The sequence below is a fragment of the Ranitomeya imitator genome, chromosome 7 (genome assembly GCF_032444005.1).
Source record: "Ranitomeya imitator isolate aRanImi1 chromosome 7, aRanImi1.pri, whole genome shotgun sequence".
NCBI classification, from domain to species: domain Eukaryota; kingdom Metazoa; phylum Chordata; class Amphibia; order Anura; family Dendrobatidae; genus Ranitomeya; species Ranitomeya imitator.
Genome location: NC_091288.1, coordinates 41,797,318 through 41,818,416, shown reverse-complemented (window position 1 = coordinate 41,818,416; position 21,099 = coordinate 41,797,318). Strand labels below are relative to the sequence as shown.

The 21,099-nt window shown below is 46.0% G+C and overlaps 1 protein-coding gene across 1 annotated transcript; it reads right to left on the bottom strand.

Annotated features, from left to right (window-relative positions):
- Positions 1 to 1,953: 1,953 nt before the first annotated feature.
- On the bottom strand, positions 1,954 to 20,775 carry GORASP2 (golgi reassembly stacking protein 2). The gene is made up of 10 exons (XM_069733124.1): positions 20,589 to 20,775; positions 15,810 to 15,890; positions 14,687 to 14,890; positions 14,470 to 14,556; positions 14,031 to 14,161; positions 5,134 to 5,263; positions 3,811 to 3,934; positions 3,564 to 3,647; positions 2,983 to 3,093; positions 1,954 to 2,699 (listed from the first exon to the last, which is right to left on the bottom strand). The coding sequence occupies exons 1-10, from the start codon at positions 20,649 to 20,651 to the stop codon at positions 2,440 to 2,442; spliced, it is 1,275 nt and encodes a 424-aa protein (XP_069589225.1). The 5' UTR covers positions 20,652 to 20,775; the 3' UTR covers positions 1,954 to 2,439.
- Between the last annotated feature and the right edge of the window lie 324 nt (positions 20,776 to 21,099).

The window sequence follows — 21,099 nt, the reverse complement described above, 5'->3', positions numbered from 1 at the left end:
AGCAGAGAAAACAGGGATTATATCAAAACTACACCAAGCAGCCCAGTAAGGGGGCTGCAATCGAGGTTTCTGCCCCATCCAAACACATAGCAAAAGGTGAAAGATTCCCTTTAACTATTTTTCTGAGACCTCCTAATTTTTTCTTTTGTTTTTTATTTTTTTATTTTTGCATGCCAAGCTGTAATGTGGTGTTTTGCAATACTTCAGTACTGCAACAGCTAGTACAAAACAAAGTCTCCTAGAAAGCCCAGCCTATGGCTCCAAGCAGCTCCAAACACCCCCACACCTTCTACGTGACGTAATATTATGTCATGCAACAGGGGTTAAAGGGCTTTTTCCACCTGGTAGTGCTGTGCACCCTTCACTGTTCTTTCTCTCACCAGGGCCAGTGTGCCGGAAAAGTCCCTTTACCGATTGAGTACATGTGGGGGTTGCCTGTTTCCTAGGGAGTCATCACATGTAATCAAGCTGTCTAATAGCTGTAAATCACTCAGCTGCAGTGATGTAAACTAAATCTCTGAGCACTAACAAATACTCGGAGACCACCCGAGCGTGCTCTGGAAAACCTGAGCAACGAGTACACTCGCTCATCACTAGTAATGGATTATAACTAGTGATGAGCGAGTGTACTCGTTGCTTGGGTGGTCTCCGAGTATTTGTTAGTGCTCAGAGATTTAGTTTTTCTTGCAGCAGCTGCATGATTTATGGTTGCTAGCCAGGCTGAGTACATGTGGGGGTTGCCTGGTTGCTAGGGAAATCCCACATGTAATCAAGCTGTCCATCAGCTGTACGGCTATGTGCACACGTTGCAGATTATTTGCGGTTTAGCGTTTTTGCGCTATAAACCGCAAATAATCTGCATACATTAAGCATCCCATCATTTATAATGGAATCCGCAATTTTTGTGCACATGATGTGCGTTTTTCCGCACTAAAAACGCATTGCGGAAAAATAACGAACATGTTCATTAATTTTGCATTTTTTTCACGGATTTCCCACTGTCTAATGCATTGGGAAATGTCCGGAAAAAAACGTGCAAAAAAACGCATGCGGATTTCTTGCAGAAATCTGGCAGAAATGTCCAGATTTCCACAGGAATTTTCTGCATGAATTCCTGGATGTGTGCACATAGCCTAAATCATGCTGCTGAGGCGATGGAAACTAAATCTCCGAGCAGTCACAAATACTTGGAGATCACCCGAGCAACAAGTATACACGCTTATCACTATAACAACATAATGATGAATAACCCGAGTGACGAACATCTGGTAGAGAAAAGTCAGAATTTCTGAAAAGTATCTGAGTGAGTGGATATTTCCTCCAATTTGAATAAAGAAAAAGGATTTTAAAGAAAGTAACAAAAATCCTGTTTTTGGGACCATATCATCAGGGGACACAGATGACATTAGGGCTTCAAAAGCAGTTCTCAGGATTGGGCAGAAATAGAAGGAAGCTAGGTTACTCGTCATCAATAGCACCCAGTGACCATGAGGCATCAGCTGATGCACAAATGCACCATGTGAAGGGTGAAGACTGGACCATGTGGTGCCTTGGAAACCTGGAGATGCAAAGCTCTGTTTTGAAGCCCCCATTGGTGAAACAAAGGAGATGTGGAACTTGGTGCTGCCAATTCAGAAACGCTCTGTATAGCAATGGTGACTTCCAAAAAGGACAACTTCAAGTAAAGGATTAAGGGAGGGATATTAATGCATCCTGAAATGGTTCCGGACAATCGACAAAGCGTCTACATCCACTGATCTGCCTACGAACATGACATCTTAACGATAACTCTGGAGGACATGAGGTAGACGTCTAGGAGACCAGATTTGGACCTCATCTCTGCATGTACCTCTAAATGTAGAGCCCATTCATGTCTGATAGTGGACTATGGAGGGGGCTGGGATTTGGGCATCTTTCATAAATTGGGAAATCTAAGAAACAAAGTGACACATATTTGTGTAAAACTCCAGGATTTTATTGCAGTATGTAAATCGAACATCTTAAATCCTTTCATTTCATACAGTAACGTTCTCTTCACATCCTCGTCCTGAACCATGTATAGACCACGCTGGAATAAAGCATCTGTCCAATGGTGCTGACCTAAATCAATAGAGAAAGCAGTTGTGTGCTGCGGAGAGCCGGTACTACTCCTCCGGGCAGTGGATGAGACAGATACTATACACATAGTAAGAGTGCACGTGCCATAACGTTTTATTCAACTGTAATTTTTTTTCTGCTAAAATAATTTACATCCGTCATCTGTGTAAGGGTTCGGCGTCTCGTCTTGGTCTTTCCTCAATAACCTTGTTTCTTCTTCATAACTAGATTTCTCTGTATTTACAGGTCTCCTACATAAGTACAAACTAGTATGAGATTAATGATTGCTTCTGGGAGCACATTCTGTGGCTGAATAAATACAAGAAGCTGGCGGGATCCACGTTAAGAGGATTCGGCCACTGCTACTTCTGTGCTACTGACGGTAACTTTCTCTGTGGCAGGAAGGCTGGCGCTGCCCGTGTTCTCCATCGTAGATGTGCCATATTCCACGGATGGAGCGGTGATCTGGTCCAGCAGTGATGGAATTGGGTCACTTACAATAGGTGCTAGAGGAAATGGGGGGAACGGAGGATTTACTGAGAGAGGAGGGAGTCCGGCCAGGTTCAGTGCTGGTAAAGGACCAAGAGGTGGCAAGCCGGACACTGCAATAATTAAATAATAAAAGTATTAAAGAAATTGCATTGTAATATAAATTCTAAATAACAAATACTGCACATTTACACAAAGCCGTTTTCATGCATGAAGGCAGCAATGAAGCGAATGGAACAATACTGTAGTACCCAGCACAGACTGGATCCATGCAGATGAAGCAATGGAGAAAGGCTGATCATTGGGGGTGCCAACTGCTTATCTGATATTTACAGACTACACAAAAGGACAGATCATCAGTATCGTGATCCCAGAAAACTGACGTGTTAAGCTTACCACTGTGTGTCAAGTCTGGGAAGCCAGGTCTGGGAATTAGGTTGGGTGCAGGTATGTTAAGATTGGGTAAATTCTGTAATGTGGGAAGTCCAGTGGATAATGGCATGAGACCTGAAGAAATAAGAATAGCGTTAAAGCAAGTCTAGGATAAATTAGTGTGTAATGATTTAACATATTTCATCAATGTATGGTTTATCTTTGTGTAGATATCACAGCTGCAGATGTAAATGTACATTATAGCGGAGGTTGCGTTGGGCTGATGGGTTGATCATACACTTGGGATCCTCCTCAATGAACCAAAGCAGCTCCCCGCCAGAGGACCTGGCGCCATCAAATATATTGCTTCATCAGCCATTCACACAGCAAACTCATCTAACTGGCGGAGTTTCAGGAGTCAGATCTGTAGTAATCAGACGATAATCAGGATGTCTGTTCTCAAAGGAAGTTGTCCAGCCGAGATCAGAAATGGTAGAAGTATTTCTCTTCTGTGATCATTCGAGAGCACAGACCTGTATGGTCCTGACTAAATGTTTTACTGGAAAAGTTGAAAACGTATTTACCCAGATTAATGCTGAATTTACCTGGTAGTGAAACAGCTGAATTTAGAGGGCCCGTCGGGAGGGAATGGTTGATTTGTGGCGTTAATACGGGAACTGTTGGTAAACCTAGAAAAGAAGAGAAATACATTACATGAGACCTTTCTATAAGACAAACATATCGCGCAGTGCAGTAACGAGATCACAGCACACAGTAAAAGCCCGCACACAGTAAAAGCCCGCTGATCGGTGGTGTAAACTTAAGTCTCGACCGTCTATAAACACAATGTACCTGAGTTAAAAGCACTGGTGACAGCAGGTGGGTTTGCATTAAGTGACAGTCCGGACAGACTTCCTTCAATTCCTGTGGTTGCAACAGGCAATGTTGGAGGGGAATTTACAGATGACAGCTGGACCTAGAAGAATTCATGAAGTACAATACATCATGGCAGTTGTCCCCCCTCACAGATGCATACAGAGAACCAAGAACCAACGTCATTTCCACCCCCCCCCCCCCCCCCCGAGTTATCCAGTCGAAACAATAAGAGCACATGGATGTAAGATGGGATCTCACCTGGGTGAGCTATGGTACAGAGTTGTTGGGCCATGTATTCATGTGATCATACAAAGACCCTCCATGAGATCAGCCGATCATTGGGGCTCCACTAGCCGAGCCCTCACCCAGAGAACGGACTGTCCAGTTAAATAAATCCTATAATTTACCAACACATTACTGAGAAATAGAATATTTGCTTTCAACGTCCTGCAGCCATGAGTCTGCATTTCTATCATGCCGTCACATATAACAATACCTGACCGGGACTTTCTAGTTTATGCCCGGGTGAATAGCCATACTTGGCCTTTCCTTAAAGTCAGAAATTGAAGCTAAAAGACCACTGGTGTCATGGTAGCTGAGCATACGATAACTTTGGTTTACAGCTTTTGACAACAGGACAAATTACATTTGAGCAAAATAAGTGAATGGACTGGACTGTCTGCAGTAATGCAATAGTGTGTTATCACATACAGGAGGCCGGGGGGACAGAGGTCCAAGGGGACCCCTAGAAAAGTAGCAATGGGAGCACCAGGGTGGTCACAAATTACACAGTGGCTGCTTGTAGAATTGATGCAGATATTTTCTGCACCATTTACGCTACATGTGAACCTACCCTTGGTGCTTTTATATGCAAAGACTTTAGATTGACAACAGATTATGTAGGGTAAGGGCCCCGTACACAGACTAATGTTGGCCCGCTGATGGTCTGGAGCATATACAGGCCCTGTCTGACTGATGGTAGTGAGAGATCTAGATGGGAGGTATCCTAGTTCAGACTGCCAACCTTTCTTTCAGACATAAGTCGATGGCCTTCTCATAGAGAACACAGGAGGGCTCGGCGTAGTGCGCGTTCCTGTGTATGGCAGAGTCAGTTGAGATGGCTGTCGGCCTAACAATCGGCAATGCATCATGCCGGAGACAGCCATCTTAATGTGTATAGCCGGCCTTTGGGACTGTAAGGTTCACACTGTACAATATGACTTGACATCATAACCCAATTCTGTTATGACTTTATAAAAAATGAGGGGAAACTGTGATTATAACACATACAGTACAAACCTCTGTAAATCCGTCTTTTAGAGGACTCACAGGTGCAGGTGACTGCCCTGGCAGAGAGATTTTCTTTCCTTCTTCGAATGGTCGTGTAGGTATCCGGTGAAGGTAACCATAACCTATTCCACACCCTAAGCTGTGGAGGAAGGGAGAAAGTTTCAAGCAAAATTAATAGGATTCACAAGTCACTAATCTGTGCTGAAACTTTCTCCTCTAATCAATTTATCATTTAAAATTTTGTTCAGAAAAAAAAAAAAATGCAGGAACAACTCTCAAAGAAACTTGCAAGAAAATGCATAAATATGGTAGAAACAAAAATCAGAGTCAGTAAATCTGGTGTGGATAAAGTGATGGTCTATTGGAGAGCTTTTACTGTAACTGCATGTATTAAGGAAGCCACCAACGACATTTAGCACAACGTCAGTTGAAATCTACATAAACTGTAAAATGAAGGTTCCCCGATTATAAAATATTGGCCAATTGTACAGAGTGTATAGAAGTTTTCTTTAATAAATATACGCCTCTTCATATGATTACAGAACACATTATCGAACAGATCAGGTTGACCTATGCAAACAAAAATCTGATTGCAGCTTTGGATATAAATGAAGAATCATAAATACATAACTCACAAAATGACAATATAAAAAGAAAAGGCGCCTCTCTGCAGTATCACAGCTACAAATTTATGTGGAGGGCGTCAGATCCCCACTGTTCTCTAGGACAGGTCATCAGTATTAGAAGGCTGGAGAACACCTTTCCACAAGACAGAGAAAAGCCTTTGCAGCACCGAAGCTGGCTTGTGATTATATTTTCTGGATTGTAGGAAAGAAATTAAACCAGAAAGTTGCCAATACCTGTCACACCTATTGAGGGGGATTTTTTTTTAAATTTAGATTATTCTTGCATTAAGAATATAGTGAAAAAGCTCAGACACAAACCGGTGCATCTCACAAAATTAGAATATCATCAAAAAGTCAATTTATTTCAGTTCTTCAATACAAAAAGTGAAACTCAGAGTCATTACAGAGTGATATATTTCACGTGTTTATTTCTGTTAATGTTCATGATAACGGCTTGCAGTCAATGAAAACCCAAAAGTCATTATCTCAGTAAATTAGAATAATAAACAAAAAACACCTGCAAAGGCTTCCTAAGCATTTAAAAAGGTCCCTTAGTCTTTTTCAGTAGCTCCACAATCATGGGGAAGACTGCTGACTTGACAGAAGACCAGAAGGCAGTCATTGATACACTCCACAAGGAAAGTAAATTTTGTATTTTATTTGGAAATCAGAGTCTGGAAGAAGAGTGGAAAGGCCACAATCCAAGCTGCTGGAGGTCTAGTGTGAAGTTTCCACCATCAGTGATGGTTTTGGGAGCCATGTCATCTGCTGGTGTAGGTCCACTGTGTTTTATCAACACCAAAGTCAGCGCAGCCGTCTACCAGGACATTTTAGAGCACTTCATGCTTCCCTCTGCCAACAAGCTTTTTGGAGATGGAAATGTCATTTTCCAGCAGGACTTGGCACCTGTCCACACTGCCAAATGCACCAATACCTGGTTTACAAACAAAACAACAGTATCACTGTGCTTGATTGGCCAGCAAACTCACCGGACCTTAACCTCATAGAGAATCTATGGGGTATTGTCAAGAAGATTAGAGACACCAGACCCAACAATGCAGACAAGCTGAAGGCTGCTATCAAAGCAACCTGGGCTTCCATAACCCCTCAGCAGTGCCACAGGCTGATCGCCTCCATGCTACGCCGCATTGATGCAAAAGGAGACCCGACCAAGTATTGAGTGCATTTACTGAACATACTGTAACGGGGTCTACCAAGCTGGGGTACCTTTTTCAGTACCACCCTGTGTTTCAGGAGGTCCACTCTGCTTTGGCTGGAGTCTGAATGAAGGACGCTGGCTGGAATTGCTTGGCTACATGAGCGCATATAAAAGATCACTGCTTCTCCACGTATTTCCAGTCTCACAACACTTTTACTCGGAGGACACAGAATATATCACACAGATACAGAAGGCAGGCCAATAGAAAAGCGGCAGGCCAGATATACATTACAATAGCCGCAAGTGGCCGGAGCCTGCCGATATTTACTGTGGGAATTACAAAGGTGGGGGGCGGACAAAAGGGGAATATCGTGTCCCCTCTGCCCAGGGGCACAGCCTGTGGGCTGATGCATTAGGGACATGCATCTCACATGGAACCTATTATACATACATATAGCTGCACAACATATTCTAGGTGCTAAGTGGTTCCGTAACACGGCTCCCCTTTTCAGTGACGCGATCGGCATACACAGTCTGATCCTTAACGGATTGGTTTGGAGATGACCGAAGTTTATGGGGTTGGTACAAGCTCCATTTGTCGACTTAGTCCATTGGCGTTACCGTTTTGTTTGCCGGGTCTGTAGTGGATGGTGAAGTCCAGAGGTTGTAGGGCTAAACTCCACCGCAGCAATATGGCGTTGTCTCCGGGGACCCGATTAAGCCAGACTAGGGGATTATGGTCCGTTAGGAGGGAAAACTGTTGTACATACAAATATGGTTGCAACTTTTTGAGTGCCCATACTACCGCCAGGCACTCCTTCTCGATGGCCGCATAGCTTACTTCACGGGGCAGTAGTTTCCGACTCAGGTAAGCTACAGGGTGTTCTTGGCCGTCCGGCCCGACTTTGCTCAGTACTGCCCCCAATCCAAACATAGAAGCGTCTGTGTGAACAAGGAAACGTTTAGTTGGATCGGGTGCGTCCAATACAGGGGTATTGGTGAGGGCGTCCTTTAGTTGGCGGAAGGCTTCCTCACACTCTGGGGTCCAGGTTACCTGGCGGGGTTGGTTCTTATGGGTCAGATTAGTGAGGGGCTTGGCTACCCTGCTGTAATTGGGAACGAATTTCCTGTAATACCCCGCTGTCCCTAGAAATGTCATGACCTGGGTTTTAGTGCGTCGGGTTGGCCATTTGGCTATGGCCTCAATCTTGGCTGGTTCTGGTCGCTATTTCCCACTTCCCACCCAATGCCCTAAATACTGAACCTCTGCTTTGCTCACGTGACACTTGTTTGGGTTCAGGGTGATTCCGGCCTTTTGGATCCTGTCCAATACTGTCTCTAGGTTATTTAGATGCTCTTCCCATGTGGCGCTGTAGATGGCAATGTCATCCAGGTAGGCACAAGCATAGTCCTAGAGACCATCCAGAAGCCGGTCAGCCAGCCTCTGGAAGGTCGCCGGGGCATTCTTCATCCCGAATGGCATAACTCGAAACTGGAATAAGACGAACAGGATGACAAATGCCGACTTGGGAATAGCGTCAGGACTAAGGGGAATCTGCCAGTAGCCTTTGCATAGATCGATGGTGGTCAAATACTTTGCCCCCATCAGCCGGTCTAACAACTCATCCACACGCGACATGGGATATGCATCAGTCACTGTTTTCTCATTGAGCTTACGATAGTCTACACTATGTAGTCCCATCCTTCTTGGGCACTAACACTACGGGGGATGCCCAGGGACTGACTCTTCAATGACCCCTAAACGCAACATCTCTTGTATCTCTTGTCGCATCCCCTCTCGTACAGACTCAGGGACGCGGAAGGGGACTTTGTCGCAGGGGGGTCTGATCCTGGGTCTCAACCTTGTGTTGTGCCAGGCAAGTGTACCCTGGTCTCCCCGAAAACATCCTCAGTCGCTGCCTCAACAACTCCTCCGCCTGCTGTCTCTCCCGGGGGCCTAGGTCTTCACCCAAGTGTACCTGGTCCCATGTTTTAGACTGAGTCCTTTCCCCTAAGACATCCGGCACCGGAAGTCCGGCTAAATCCTCTGCTTCAGGTGCACAGATGGCCACTACCTCTTCAGGGCGCTCCCGGTAGGGCTTCAGCATATTCACGTGGAACATGCGGATAACCCTGGGGTCGTCACAATCGGTGACATTATAGGTGGTGTCGGCTATTTTCCCCACTATCTGGTAGGGCCCCTGCCATGCAGCTTGGAACTTGTTCTGCCTAGTGGGGTCTAACACCAGGACCTTCTGTCCTATTTCCAAGGTGCGCTCTCTGGCCCTCCGATCGTACCATACGCGCTGGCGCCGCTGGGTCGCCTGCATGTTCTCACGTACAGCCTGGGTCAGCTCCTGTAGGCAGTCCCGGAATTCCAGCACATAGGGTACAATAGGTACCCCTTCTATGAGGCCCTCCCCTTCCCAGTGTTCTAGCACTAAGTATAGGGGTCCCCTTACCCGTCTCCCGTACATCAGCTCGAACGGGGAGAACCCCTTGGATTTTTGGGGCACCTCCCGATAGGCAAACAGGAGGTGTGGCAAGAATTTCTCCCAGTCCCTGTAGGTCCTGGTAAAAGTCTCAATGAGTTGTTTTAACGTCCCGTTAAAGCGTTCACACAACCCATTGGTTTGCGGGTGGTGCGGGGCGCTTCTAATGGACTTTACGCCGCACAGCTTCCACAGTTGGTTGGTCACATCTGCTGTAAACTGGGTACCCTGGTCCGAGATAATCTCCCGGGGAAATCCAACCCATGAGAAAACCTGGAGCAGGGCGACCGCCACCGTCTCTGCCAGTATGTTAGGTAATGCAACCGCCTCTGGATACCTTGTGGCATAATCTACCACTGTCAATATATACCTTTTACCTGACGGACTGGGGTTGGCTAACCGCTACTCGGCTAAATGGTTCCTCCACAATGGGGAGGGGGCGTAATTTGGCCTTGCATCGATCTCCCCTCTTGCCAATGCGCTGGCAACTGTCACAGGTCTGGCAGTATTGATGAACATCATAGGTTACCCCCAGCCAAAAGAAGTTTTGTGTTAGACGATGCCTGGTGCGACTGACGCCGAAGTGCCCAGCCAAGGGTATGTCATGAGAGATTCGCAGTAACTCCTGCCTATACTTCTTGGGAACTACCAGCTGTCGTTTTATAGTGGGGCTCATCCCTATGTGGTGCTGCTCTGTGATCCGGTAGAGGAGTCCCTGCTTCCATACAAACTGTTCCCCTTCCAGTACCCCTCTCCTCTCCTGTGCCTTCCCACGATATCCCTCCAATGAAGGATCCTCAAGTAACTCCCTCTTAAATTCATCTGGGGTGGCCCAAGAAATGTGTCTGGCTATGGGAATACGTGTAGGGCTGGGATATCTTACCTGGGCCTCCTCTGAGTGTGATTCCGCCTCCGCAGCTCGAGCTTGTCTCCGGGCGGTCACAGGATATGTCTCAGCCAGAGGGGCAACCAAGAAGGCAGACAACATGGGCCCCAAGTCATTTCCCAGCAAAACGTCTGCAGGCAAATCCTCCATCAAGCCGACCTCAACAAGGCCATCCCCAACTCCCCAGTTCAGGTGAATCCTGGCAGTGGGCAGTCGATGTATGGCTCCCCCTGCTACACGGACTGCCACTGTCCGGTCCGTCTTCTCTTGGTCCCGGTCGAGATGAGGCTTCACAAGGGTCAAAGTTGCTCCGGAATCTCTTAGTCCCTTCATACGTTTCCCATTACCCCACACGACCTGTCGATGCTGTTGTCGATTATCTGCCCGGGCTGCCTGCACGGGGTCTACTTCATGCAGCACTTCCTCCATCTCTTCCACCCCTTGGTTAGTCGTAGCCCCCAATGCCGGGTCAGCTTCGCCTTGGTAGCAGTGTACAGCAGCCCGGCTGAAGGTAGCTGTTCCCGCCTTTGGCCACTGGGTATGCTGAGTCCAGTTGGGACATTGTCTTTGCAGGTGGCCCAGCTGACGGCAGGTGTGGCATCGCGCCCCAGGGAAACTCTGGTAGGCTGGATTTCTAGCTGGTCCCCCTACAATCTTCGGTGGTTTGGAGCCCTCCAGGTCCATGGGCGGAGCTCTAGTGACCATCTTTGATCCGGACAACTGAGGCCGCCTGGCATCATGATGTTCATCGGCCAGATGAGCGGCTTCCTCAAGAGTCGTTGGCCGCCTGTCCCGAAGCCATTCCTGTGTCTCGGGGGTTAGTCCATTAAAGAATCATTCTAACAAGAAGAGCTGGAGGATGTCCTCAGTGGTTGCTTGGCTCCCTTGTACCCACTGTAGCAGTGACCGCCGTAATTTACAGGCCCATTCAGCGTGGGTATCGGTTACGTGTTTTATAAGTCCGCGGAACTTTTGGCGGTATGTCTCTGGTGTCAGCGCATACCGGACCAAGATCACTTCTTTGATCCGCTCATAGTCTATACAGTCTTCATCAGGTACCATGCGATAGGCGTCCGCTGCCCGGCCTGTTAGCTTGCTGGCCAGAATCTGAACCCGTTCCTCCGTCTTCACTTGATGAAGGGCACACTGCCGCTCAAAGTCCTGCAGAAAGCCATCAATGTCTTCCTCTGCCTCCCCCAACTGTCGGAAGGAATTATACTGGATCTTTTTGTGGCTTACTGTTGAAGGTACCTGGTCGAAGGCCAGAGCTCCCCCTGCTCACTGACTCTCCTCTCTCAGCTCTGCCATCTCCATCTTGGCCAGCTCTATCCTGGTCCACTCGGCCATCTTTTCCTTCAGATCAGTACGCACATCAGCCATCACCTCTCGTATGATCTCTACTGCAGGGTTTGGGCCTTAGGACGCCAGTCTGTTCTTTACCTCCCTCTGGAATTCAGTCTCCTCGACGTTCACATTGGGGGGCGCTGCACTGTTGTGTTCCATGATGGCTGCTATCATATCCGATTTTGTTTTGTTGTTGGCGATCAACCCTCGGGCTTCCACCAGATCTTTTAATGTAGTCCTCTTTAACTTCTGCTAGTTTTCCATTCATTCCTTTCCTCCTGTAGAAGGGGTATCATATCCCGCTGTCTGCCACCAGTGTAACAGGGTCTACCAAGCTGGGGTACCTCTTTCAGTACCACCCCGTGTTTCAGGAGGTCCACTCTGCTTTGGCTGGAGTCTGAATGAAGGACGCTGGCTGGAATTGCTTGGCTACATGGGCGCATATAAAAGATCACTGCTTCTCCACGTATTTCCAGTCTCACAACACTTTACTCACAGGACACAGAATATATCACGCAGATAGAGGGCAGGCCAATAGAAAAGCGGCAGGCCAGACATACATTACAATAGCCGCAGGTGGCCGGAGCCTGACGATATTTACTGTGGGAATTACAAAGGTGGGGGGCGGACAAAAGGGGAATATCGTGTCCCCTCTGCCCAGGGGCACAGCCTGTGGGCTGATGCATTAGGGACATGCATCTCACATGGAACCTATTATACATACATATAACTGCACAACATATGCTGGGGGCTGAGTGGTTCCGTAACACGTAACACATACATTTCAGTAGGCCAACATTTCAGATTTATAAAATCATTTTTCAACCTGGCGTTAAAGAGTACTCTAATTTACTGAGATAATGACTTTTGGGTTTTCATTGGCTGTAAGCCATAATCATCAACATTAACAGAAATAAACACTTGAAATAGATCACTCTGTTTGTAATGACTATATAATATATGAGATTCACTTTTTGTATTGAAGAACTGAAATAAATTAACTTTTTGATGATCTAATTTTATGAGATGCACCTGTAGACCCAATTTATCAAGGCATTACTCTAGAATTTTGTAGTAAATCACTTTGAAAAGTTGCATAAATCTGGCAGAATGGCGAAAATGTGGCAATTTTCATGCCTGTATCGCCCAGCTCCATCAAAATAGGCATTGCTGGTGCGGGATGGCAGTACCTCCCAATGAATCAGGTGCGTATGACTCCACCACGCTCAGATTGAACATTGTGGTTCTTGAAGCATTGGGGCCATATTTCCCTGCAGTGTAAAGCAGTAGTGGAAGTATAGGGGTGCAAAAGGTCCTGTAAGGTTTCTTTCAAAGGGGCTAGTTACATTCACAAGCTCATCCTTAAAGGGGTTGTCTGGTCTAAATTGATAAGTCTGTGTGACTGCAGACGTACGAATCATCCCAGTGCATGTACTGTGCGCTGTGAGGATACGCCATTTTTTTTTTTTTTTTTAAGCAGGAATGGCGGTGACGTACATGTTCTACATACTCACAGGCTCACTAGACAGGTTCTGCCCGGGGTATACACATCCACCGCCGTTACAAGGCGAATCTTGGCAGTGTGCAGTGCATGTGCTGGGAGGATTCATATGTCTGCAGTTACACACAGTGAGTGCAGACTTTTCATTTTAGAGACCGGACAACTCCTTTACGAATGCTCTCTCTAAGATAATGAGCTGTTTGGACATCCAGTAACTTTCTTTAATCTGTGACCGGGATCTGGAAACAAGAGTTTAAAGAAGTTGTCCTCTTACAGAAAACTTTCATCCGTACACTGATATAGTTACAAAGAAAAAACCCACAAGACTCAATATTACTGATCCCCGGGTCCAGCATTGTTTCTTCTCCACTGCTCTAATTCTCGGTTTGACTGCAGTGGCGACATCACACGGTCGGTGTTAAAGCCAATCACTGAGCATAGCGGCCTTGTCCTAGGGGACAGCACAAGCTGCTGAGCTCAGTGATCGGCTATAGCACTATCAGGGTAACTGCTGCAGCCAAACAGCAGGAACAAGAGGTGGAGAAAGAGTGGGATGGTAAGTAATATTCAGTTTGTTGAGAGAGATGAGAGGAGAAGAGAGAAGAGAGAGAGAGAGAGAGCGAGAGAGAGAGATATCAACAAACTGAATATTACTTGCCATATTACTTATATATATTGTAAGGATGAACATTTTGTAAAGGTTTCTAAAAGAGGACAAACACTTTAATTTCAATGTAGGACCACAACAGGGAAAATGAAGCATCACCCAGTGCCCATCGACATCAATAGTCTGACTGCTCCATCCAGGGAAATGATTAAGGGTCTTAACGTTGGGTTTTACAATGTAATCTAATGTGCATAAAGTGTGATATTGGGATGATAAGTCGGGTCCTCTTACCTTCCCTCCCCACCCCAGGCAGAGTTTGGTGTGATGACCACTTCTCTACAGTTGTCTGTGTCAGTGTTGTACACATACAGTTTTAAAGGCTTTCCTTCATGGGTCTCGATGAGGGAGAACAAATCTTCAGACTGAAAGACACAAATCTTACATTTAGAAAGCGTCCTACAGGCACGCGGGAATATCAGTCTACGGATTTGTGATCAGCGAGGTATGTTAGACAACATCACAAAGTGAACAGTGAACTGAAACGTAGTTTGTACCAAGATGTCGTCAATATCTCTCGTCTTCCTGTATCAGCGTATGATGACACGGCTGCTAAGCCCTCTGTCTCTACATACATGTGTAGCATTGTTATTAGCAGGTCTTAGCTAGATGATCTGATGGACATGTATCTCATCTATATGGATACCGTGGTACTTTATACGAGCCACGTTACCTCATTCATTACAGTGTCCGCTCCAATTATGTAGTCTGTGTGGGGTCTCAGACCAGCTAAGGCTGCAGGAGAGTTTGACTCTACTTCCTAAAAAAAGAGATTGGTGGGGGGGAAAAAAAAAATAACAAAAAGTTAGGGCAGTCCCTTCAGTAGCAAAAATCACCACCGTATAATAACCACATATCTGGTGTCACTCAACACAAAACTCAGAACTCACCAGTACATGCCAGACATTCTCATTGGCTCCATCAAAGCTACAAAATCTGATGCTGACCCCCAGGAGCCCTTGTCCTCCCCACATATTACTGGGGGTAACCGTTGCCTCCCTCAGTTCCAGCGTCTTGCTGCTATACACCACCATTTTCACAGGCTTCTCGACATTGGCCTTCAGCAGATCCTTCAGGGTGTCATTGTCTTTATTCTATGGAAAGAAGAACAAACAATTTTTAAGATCTCAACAAAAAGCAAAAACGACCAGAACTTAAAATCCAGAAGCCTTAATATCATTAAAGGTTTGTTCACACAAGACAGATTTTCAGATGGAAACTGACCTGCGGTGCAGATTTTAGATACTCAGTGTTAATTTATCACTAATTTCATCCTTTCTAGCAAATGGGATTTTTTGTTGTTGCCACAATTGCATTAAAAAGGGTGAATATATTTTCCCCTTAATGTACGTGCTGTATGGACCCTTTGGAGTCGTCCAGCTAGGTCCACCGCTTTCCTGGAAAGATCCCCTGCAGAGAATGTAACATTTCACTAGGACGCTTGTTTTGTTTGTAGCAAGCTTTTTAGTGTTGGCGTGCAGACCCCCGTCTCCAAGCCCCTAACTATGCCTTGTTCCAAGTGATTTACACATGAAATAGGAAGTCTATGCTCGCCAGGAATCAGACCCAGGTTAAACACCGACATTGATATAACATCCTGCCCCTAAGGCCAGGTTCACACGTCAGTATTTGTAAGCCAGAACCAGGGTGCAGGAAACCGAAAAAGTAGTAAACCGCTTTGTACTGCTTCCACTGTCAATCTTTGACCCACTCCTGGTCTTGATTACTGACCAATTTACTATCATGTGAATGTGGCCGAATCCCTCCACAGCCCCCTAAAGAATATTTTGTGGGGGCCTCACTCTACCTAGTGGTCGGTAGTTCTAGATGAATCAGTTTTTCCTGCTGACAGCTAAGGACACAGAGGGCGCCCCTCAAACATCTCGTTGGAGGGGATGTGTAGTGGACCCTCTTACAACTGACAGAAGTCATGTTTTATACAACAAACATATCCAGGATATACAGAAAACGTATGTAACATCCTGTGTAACCATCAGAAGTGGGATTACTCACCAATCTCAGCCCATTGATGGAAACTATAAAGTCAAAGAACGGCTCCAGCCCCGCTCTGTGTCCCGGGGAATTTTCTTGCACCTATTGAGAAAATAAAACGTCATCGTTGGGTCATTGACACTCTGACAACTTCTCATAGTAGAAAAGGAAAGTAGCACTGATCGATGCAAGTGGATGAGGCATGGCCCTCATTTCGGCACTGTAAAGGTTCTTATGGACAGACCTTTGGTTTATTATATCTGTATGGTTTGCGGGGTTTTTTTTGACAAAAGGTCTGGGTTGTGTGACCAGACATGGCTGCTTTCTCCCTGACAGTACCGCTGTCCTCCATGCTGTTCACATCTCATAAAACAACTGTTAATAATGATTCTTGGCTGCCATCACGTACTAGAAGAAACCATTTCCTTGACCAACGCTGCTGCCTGGTCCACTTGTGAATAATTTATGGTGGGCCTTTTACTCTGCAGCCCTCATGGCTCTTGAGTAATGTAGGAATCTTTGTTATCTCTGGTAGGATGCTGCGGCAATGTACAATATCGATGTCATGTCAGGACAGCAACATCCAGAGAACCACATCACACAGCATTATACATGGGGAGGCCTCTACCGGCATACATAAAAACAGAGAGAGGGAATCTGTCATTAGGATCAGCCCTATGACCTGCATGCCCATATAGACAGCTTAGGAGGGATGATCATACGGACAGATTCCCTTTACATTCGCCATACACCATAGGTAGCCAAACGCTGGTTCTGACTTCACTCTCTCCACTCTCGGCTTGGACGAGCATGCACGATTTCCCAACAAAAAGGGAAATAAGCCGCCACCAGACACCTGTACGAATGAAGCTTTAGACACACTGAAATCCACCATGTTCTACCCCTTCTTTCCTGTGGACATCTGCTGTCAGGACACCCCCATACGGATAAATGGCCCCGCATAGAATCCATACATTTGGCCACGGATGTATCGTGTATGGGCCCTACAGACAAATCCTTCTCGTATACCTTCAGTTCACTTATGAGGGATGTGGGGCTAATTGATCAGGATCTCTATTTTAGCTGCGAGCTACATCAAGATGGTGAAAAAGTCGACCACTATAGCGACGTGATGCCATGAAATATGCCACGGGAGATGGAATTATGCTGCACCGCCGGAGAAATAACAAGCCATGATGGAATATGGAATGTTGGATTATTGTCAACGAGTTTCACAGTCACTCCGACTCCTTCAGGACAACCACAAATGAAAACCTTTACTTAGTGGTGGTCCGGAAGAAGGAGTCGGAGTGACTGTGAAACGCGTCCATCTCCCGTGGCATATTTCTTATACAACTCTCTAACAGTTGCAGCAGCTGAAATGTACACATTTTTGTGGTTGTGTCTTGCACAATCCTATAAGGTGAGCATAATTAAGCATAATTATCTATTGATCTATCATCATTACTTGGATAAGACCCTACTGCATTTTTATCGATGCTATGAGATAAATAACCACCTCCTAAGCATGGATGGGAAACTATGACATGGACTGTGGCTACAATAACGTGTATTATTCAGACCATTATTTCTACAATAATAGGTAAAAGTACAAGTAATGGCGTCCTGGCTCAGAATACCATCCAGCCCCTGCATCCACCTGCAGAGGACACGGAGGCACAAACTCATTTTTTCCTTAAGGTACCGTTACACTAAACGATTTAGCAACGATCACGACCAGCGATACAACCTGGCCGTGATCGTTGGTAAGTCGTTGTGTGGTCGCTGGAGAGCTGTCACACAGACAGCGACCAACGATGCCGAAGTCCCCGGGCCGGCCGTAAAGCAGAGCACAGCGGTGACGTCACCGCTGTGCTTTATGGCCGGCGCTCACAGTCAGTGCGGGAAGCTGACGCCGGGGGACGTGACAGACACCGGAATGTAAGTATGTAGTGTTTTTTTTTTTTACATTTACAATGGTAACCAGGGTAAATATCGGGTTACTAAGCGCGGCCCTGCGCTTAGTAACCCGATATTTACCCTGGTTACCAGTGAACACATCGCTGGATCGGCGTCACACACGCCGATTCAGCGATGACAGCGGGTGATCAGCGACCAAAAAAGGTCCTGATCATTCCCAGCGACCAACGATCTCCCAGCAGGGGCCTGATCGTTGGTCACTGTCACACATAACGATTTCGTTAACGATATCGTTGCTACGTCACAAAAAGCGACGATATTGTTAAAGAAATCGTTATGTGTGACGGTACCTTTACATCTACATTTGGGAGGATTTGCCCAGTAACTCCGTCACTGCAGAAAATACAAATACTAACTTTGCTTTTTTTTTAGATCACTGGTAACAAAAGAAAAATATTTCAAGTTTCTAAGAATTTCCTTAGATCTGGTTAAACTGGTTAAACCCAGTGTGATATATTTGCTTTCCAATCAGCACAGTGTAAACTGACCCAATGGCCTCATTTTCGGCGATGTGAAGAAATACAGCGGAAACCGAGCAGAATACAATCTATTCATTCAGTAATGGGATCCTGAATCACATGTCTCCCCCATTTCATCCAGGTGATACAGGACCCATTCTACTGAAGATCCCGGCTATATTTTGTGCATAGAGTAACAGAAAACCCACAACCATCAAGGTTTCGGATACATCGGTGATTTTTGCATTGCACCACATCACTTACAGGTCAATCAGTTTCTCTGCACCTTGTATGCCCGACAAAAAAAATGGCATACTTCATTGCTCTCCACATCACAGATCTATTCTTTGCAAATACAAGACTTCAATGGGAGAATGTCTCTTGTGAGTGGCACCAAATGAGGTACGGTGTCACACGAAGTGCCTGCGCTGCCAAGTGCATGAGGCCGAACGCTGTGTTCACCTTCCATGTGCAACAAATCGTGTGCGAATGACTGTACCTGAATTCTATAACCCCAAGCAAACTAGGTCTGGCCAGAGGTAAATCAACTGGATCATGATGAGTGAAAGTGCTGGTTATAAGGTGTTATCTGCGCATGCTTGAGTGCAAACAGAGTGTATAATAAGTTCGAGTCCCCACAGCTGCATGTCTCAGACATTATCGGCACTGACTACAATGGGGCTCACAATCTACACTTCCCATCAGTCTTTGGAATGTGGCAGAAAACCTGAGAACCCGGAGGAAACCCACACAAACACAAGGAGAACATACAAACTCCTTGATGTTGATCTTGGTGGGATTTGAACCTAGGATCCCCAACACTACAAAGCAACAGTGCTATCCACCGAGCCACCCTGCTGCACAATATCTTATAGCAGACACACAATGGTCTCAGGAACAACTTTACGGATACGGTATTAGGCCTGATTCACACGTGTTGTATCCATTTTTTTTTTTTTTTTTTTTTTCACAGATACAACACGTACCCAGTATAATCTATGGTGACATTCACATGTTCCTTTTTTTTGTTCAGCAGTACGGATGAAAACTATCAATACAAATCTATGGGTCCATGAAAACAACATATAACACAGATTTTGTCCGTGCTCTGTCCGTGTTTAACACTGCAAGGTATAGGAGAAGCTCCAAAATTCATTTCTTTATGCAACCGTGATAAACACTGATGGTTTATGTACCCGTGTGCCTTGTGTTTTGCTCATGTTGGTAAAAACGGACGCACGGATCCATAACACTAATGATACCAGTACTATTTTTTCACGTCCCCGTGTGAATGAGGTCTTACTAGAACAAAATCGTTACACATTTGTTACTGAAAATCTGGAGGCGGCCACAGGGAAATCAGGCAGATTTTGGAACAGATTTTCCTGTGACTGACAAATTAAAAACCCTGTATACTCACCTTCCCTATTTCTGTACCCAGCCACTATGCAAAAAAAAAAAAAAAAAAAAAGGGGCACGCCAACTTCGTTTTCATTATCCATATACATTTAATTTCTTGAATACTTCACAATAATTGTAATGATCACACTGAGCAGACTGCGATGGGGCTCTGAACGCTTCCCGGCTGTCGTAGGAGCGACGGTGTGGACGGACGGCGTGGAGATCCACGCACTATGATTAGAGACGCGGCCTCCAGCAATGACGTTAGATCACACGTGACCGCCGCAGCCTGCAACTAGCCACCACGTGGTGATGTGTGCACATGACAGGTGATCGCTGGAGGCCGGGGTCCTGACCATCAAGGGTGCAGCAGACCGGGGATGGGTGAAGCAGGCACTACACAGGCATTCTCATTTGTATTCTATACTGCATTTTTTTATTATTTTTTCACGTTAGCTCAGATTTGCAGGTTTTGTTGCTGATGTTTAATTTCTCACTGAATTTAATGCAATTTGAAATAAAAAGTGATCAAAATGTTATATGTAATAAAAAAAATATCAGCTCGTCACACAAAAAATAAATAAATAACATTCCGGGTGTCAAAACTGCAACAGCAATCACAGTGCAGCCATGGCCAGAGGAAAATGAAGAGATGGATCCTTAGAAGAAGGGAATGAATAGCCCTACACTGGACACCCCCTCGGCAGGTGGCCTCACCCTCACACCCCCACACTGCTGCCCATCCCCAGAAATGGAGCCAGCACTACCGGGAAGATACCATTATACTGCGAGGGGGGAGGTTTCCTGTACTGCCGGCAGCATTACCTATGGTCACCAGATGTACACAGGAGCCTGCACCTAGTAATAACCACACCAGAACCATCAGGCCCGCACAAATCCACGTACCCCAAGGCCTAGGAGAGAGAGCAGCCAGCCGGATCCGTGCACCCCGCATACATACCCGCAGGACGTGGTAGCCTTCCGTCCCTCCGCCGGGGATCTCAACGCTCTGCGAACCCCCCATATTGCACCCCCTTTAGGCGGCGGCGACCCCCGGACTGGACGCTCCCGGTGCCGGTGACACAACGCACTGATGCGGCGACAGCCTGTTACGTGGCACACTAGCGGCCCCGGTGTCTGCTGGGAGCGCAGTGTATCGCGCCTAGCAGTTTCGCCACAGCGCCATCTGGTGGGCTCCTCGGAGCATGCGCGTAACACACACCGAGACACTATAACACTGAGATCAGCGCTGGGGATTGTGTCCATCTTTATTTGTTTATTTTATTACATTATTTATTTATTTACATTTATATTTAACCCCTTAGTGACAGAGCCAATTTGATACTTAATGACCAAGGCAATTTTTACAATTCCGACCACTGTATATTTATGAGATGATAACTCTGGAACGCTTTAACGGATCCTGGTGATTCTGAGATTGTTTTATTCGTGACATATTGTACTTCGTGTTA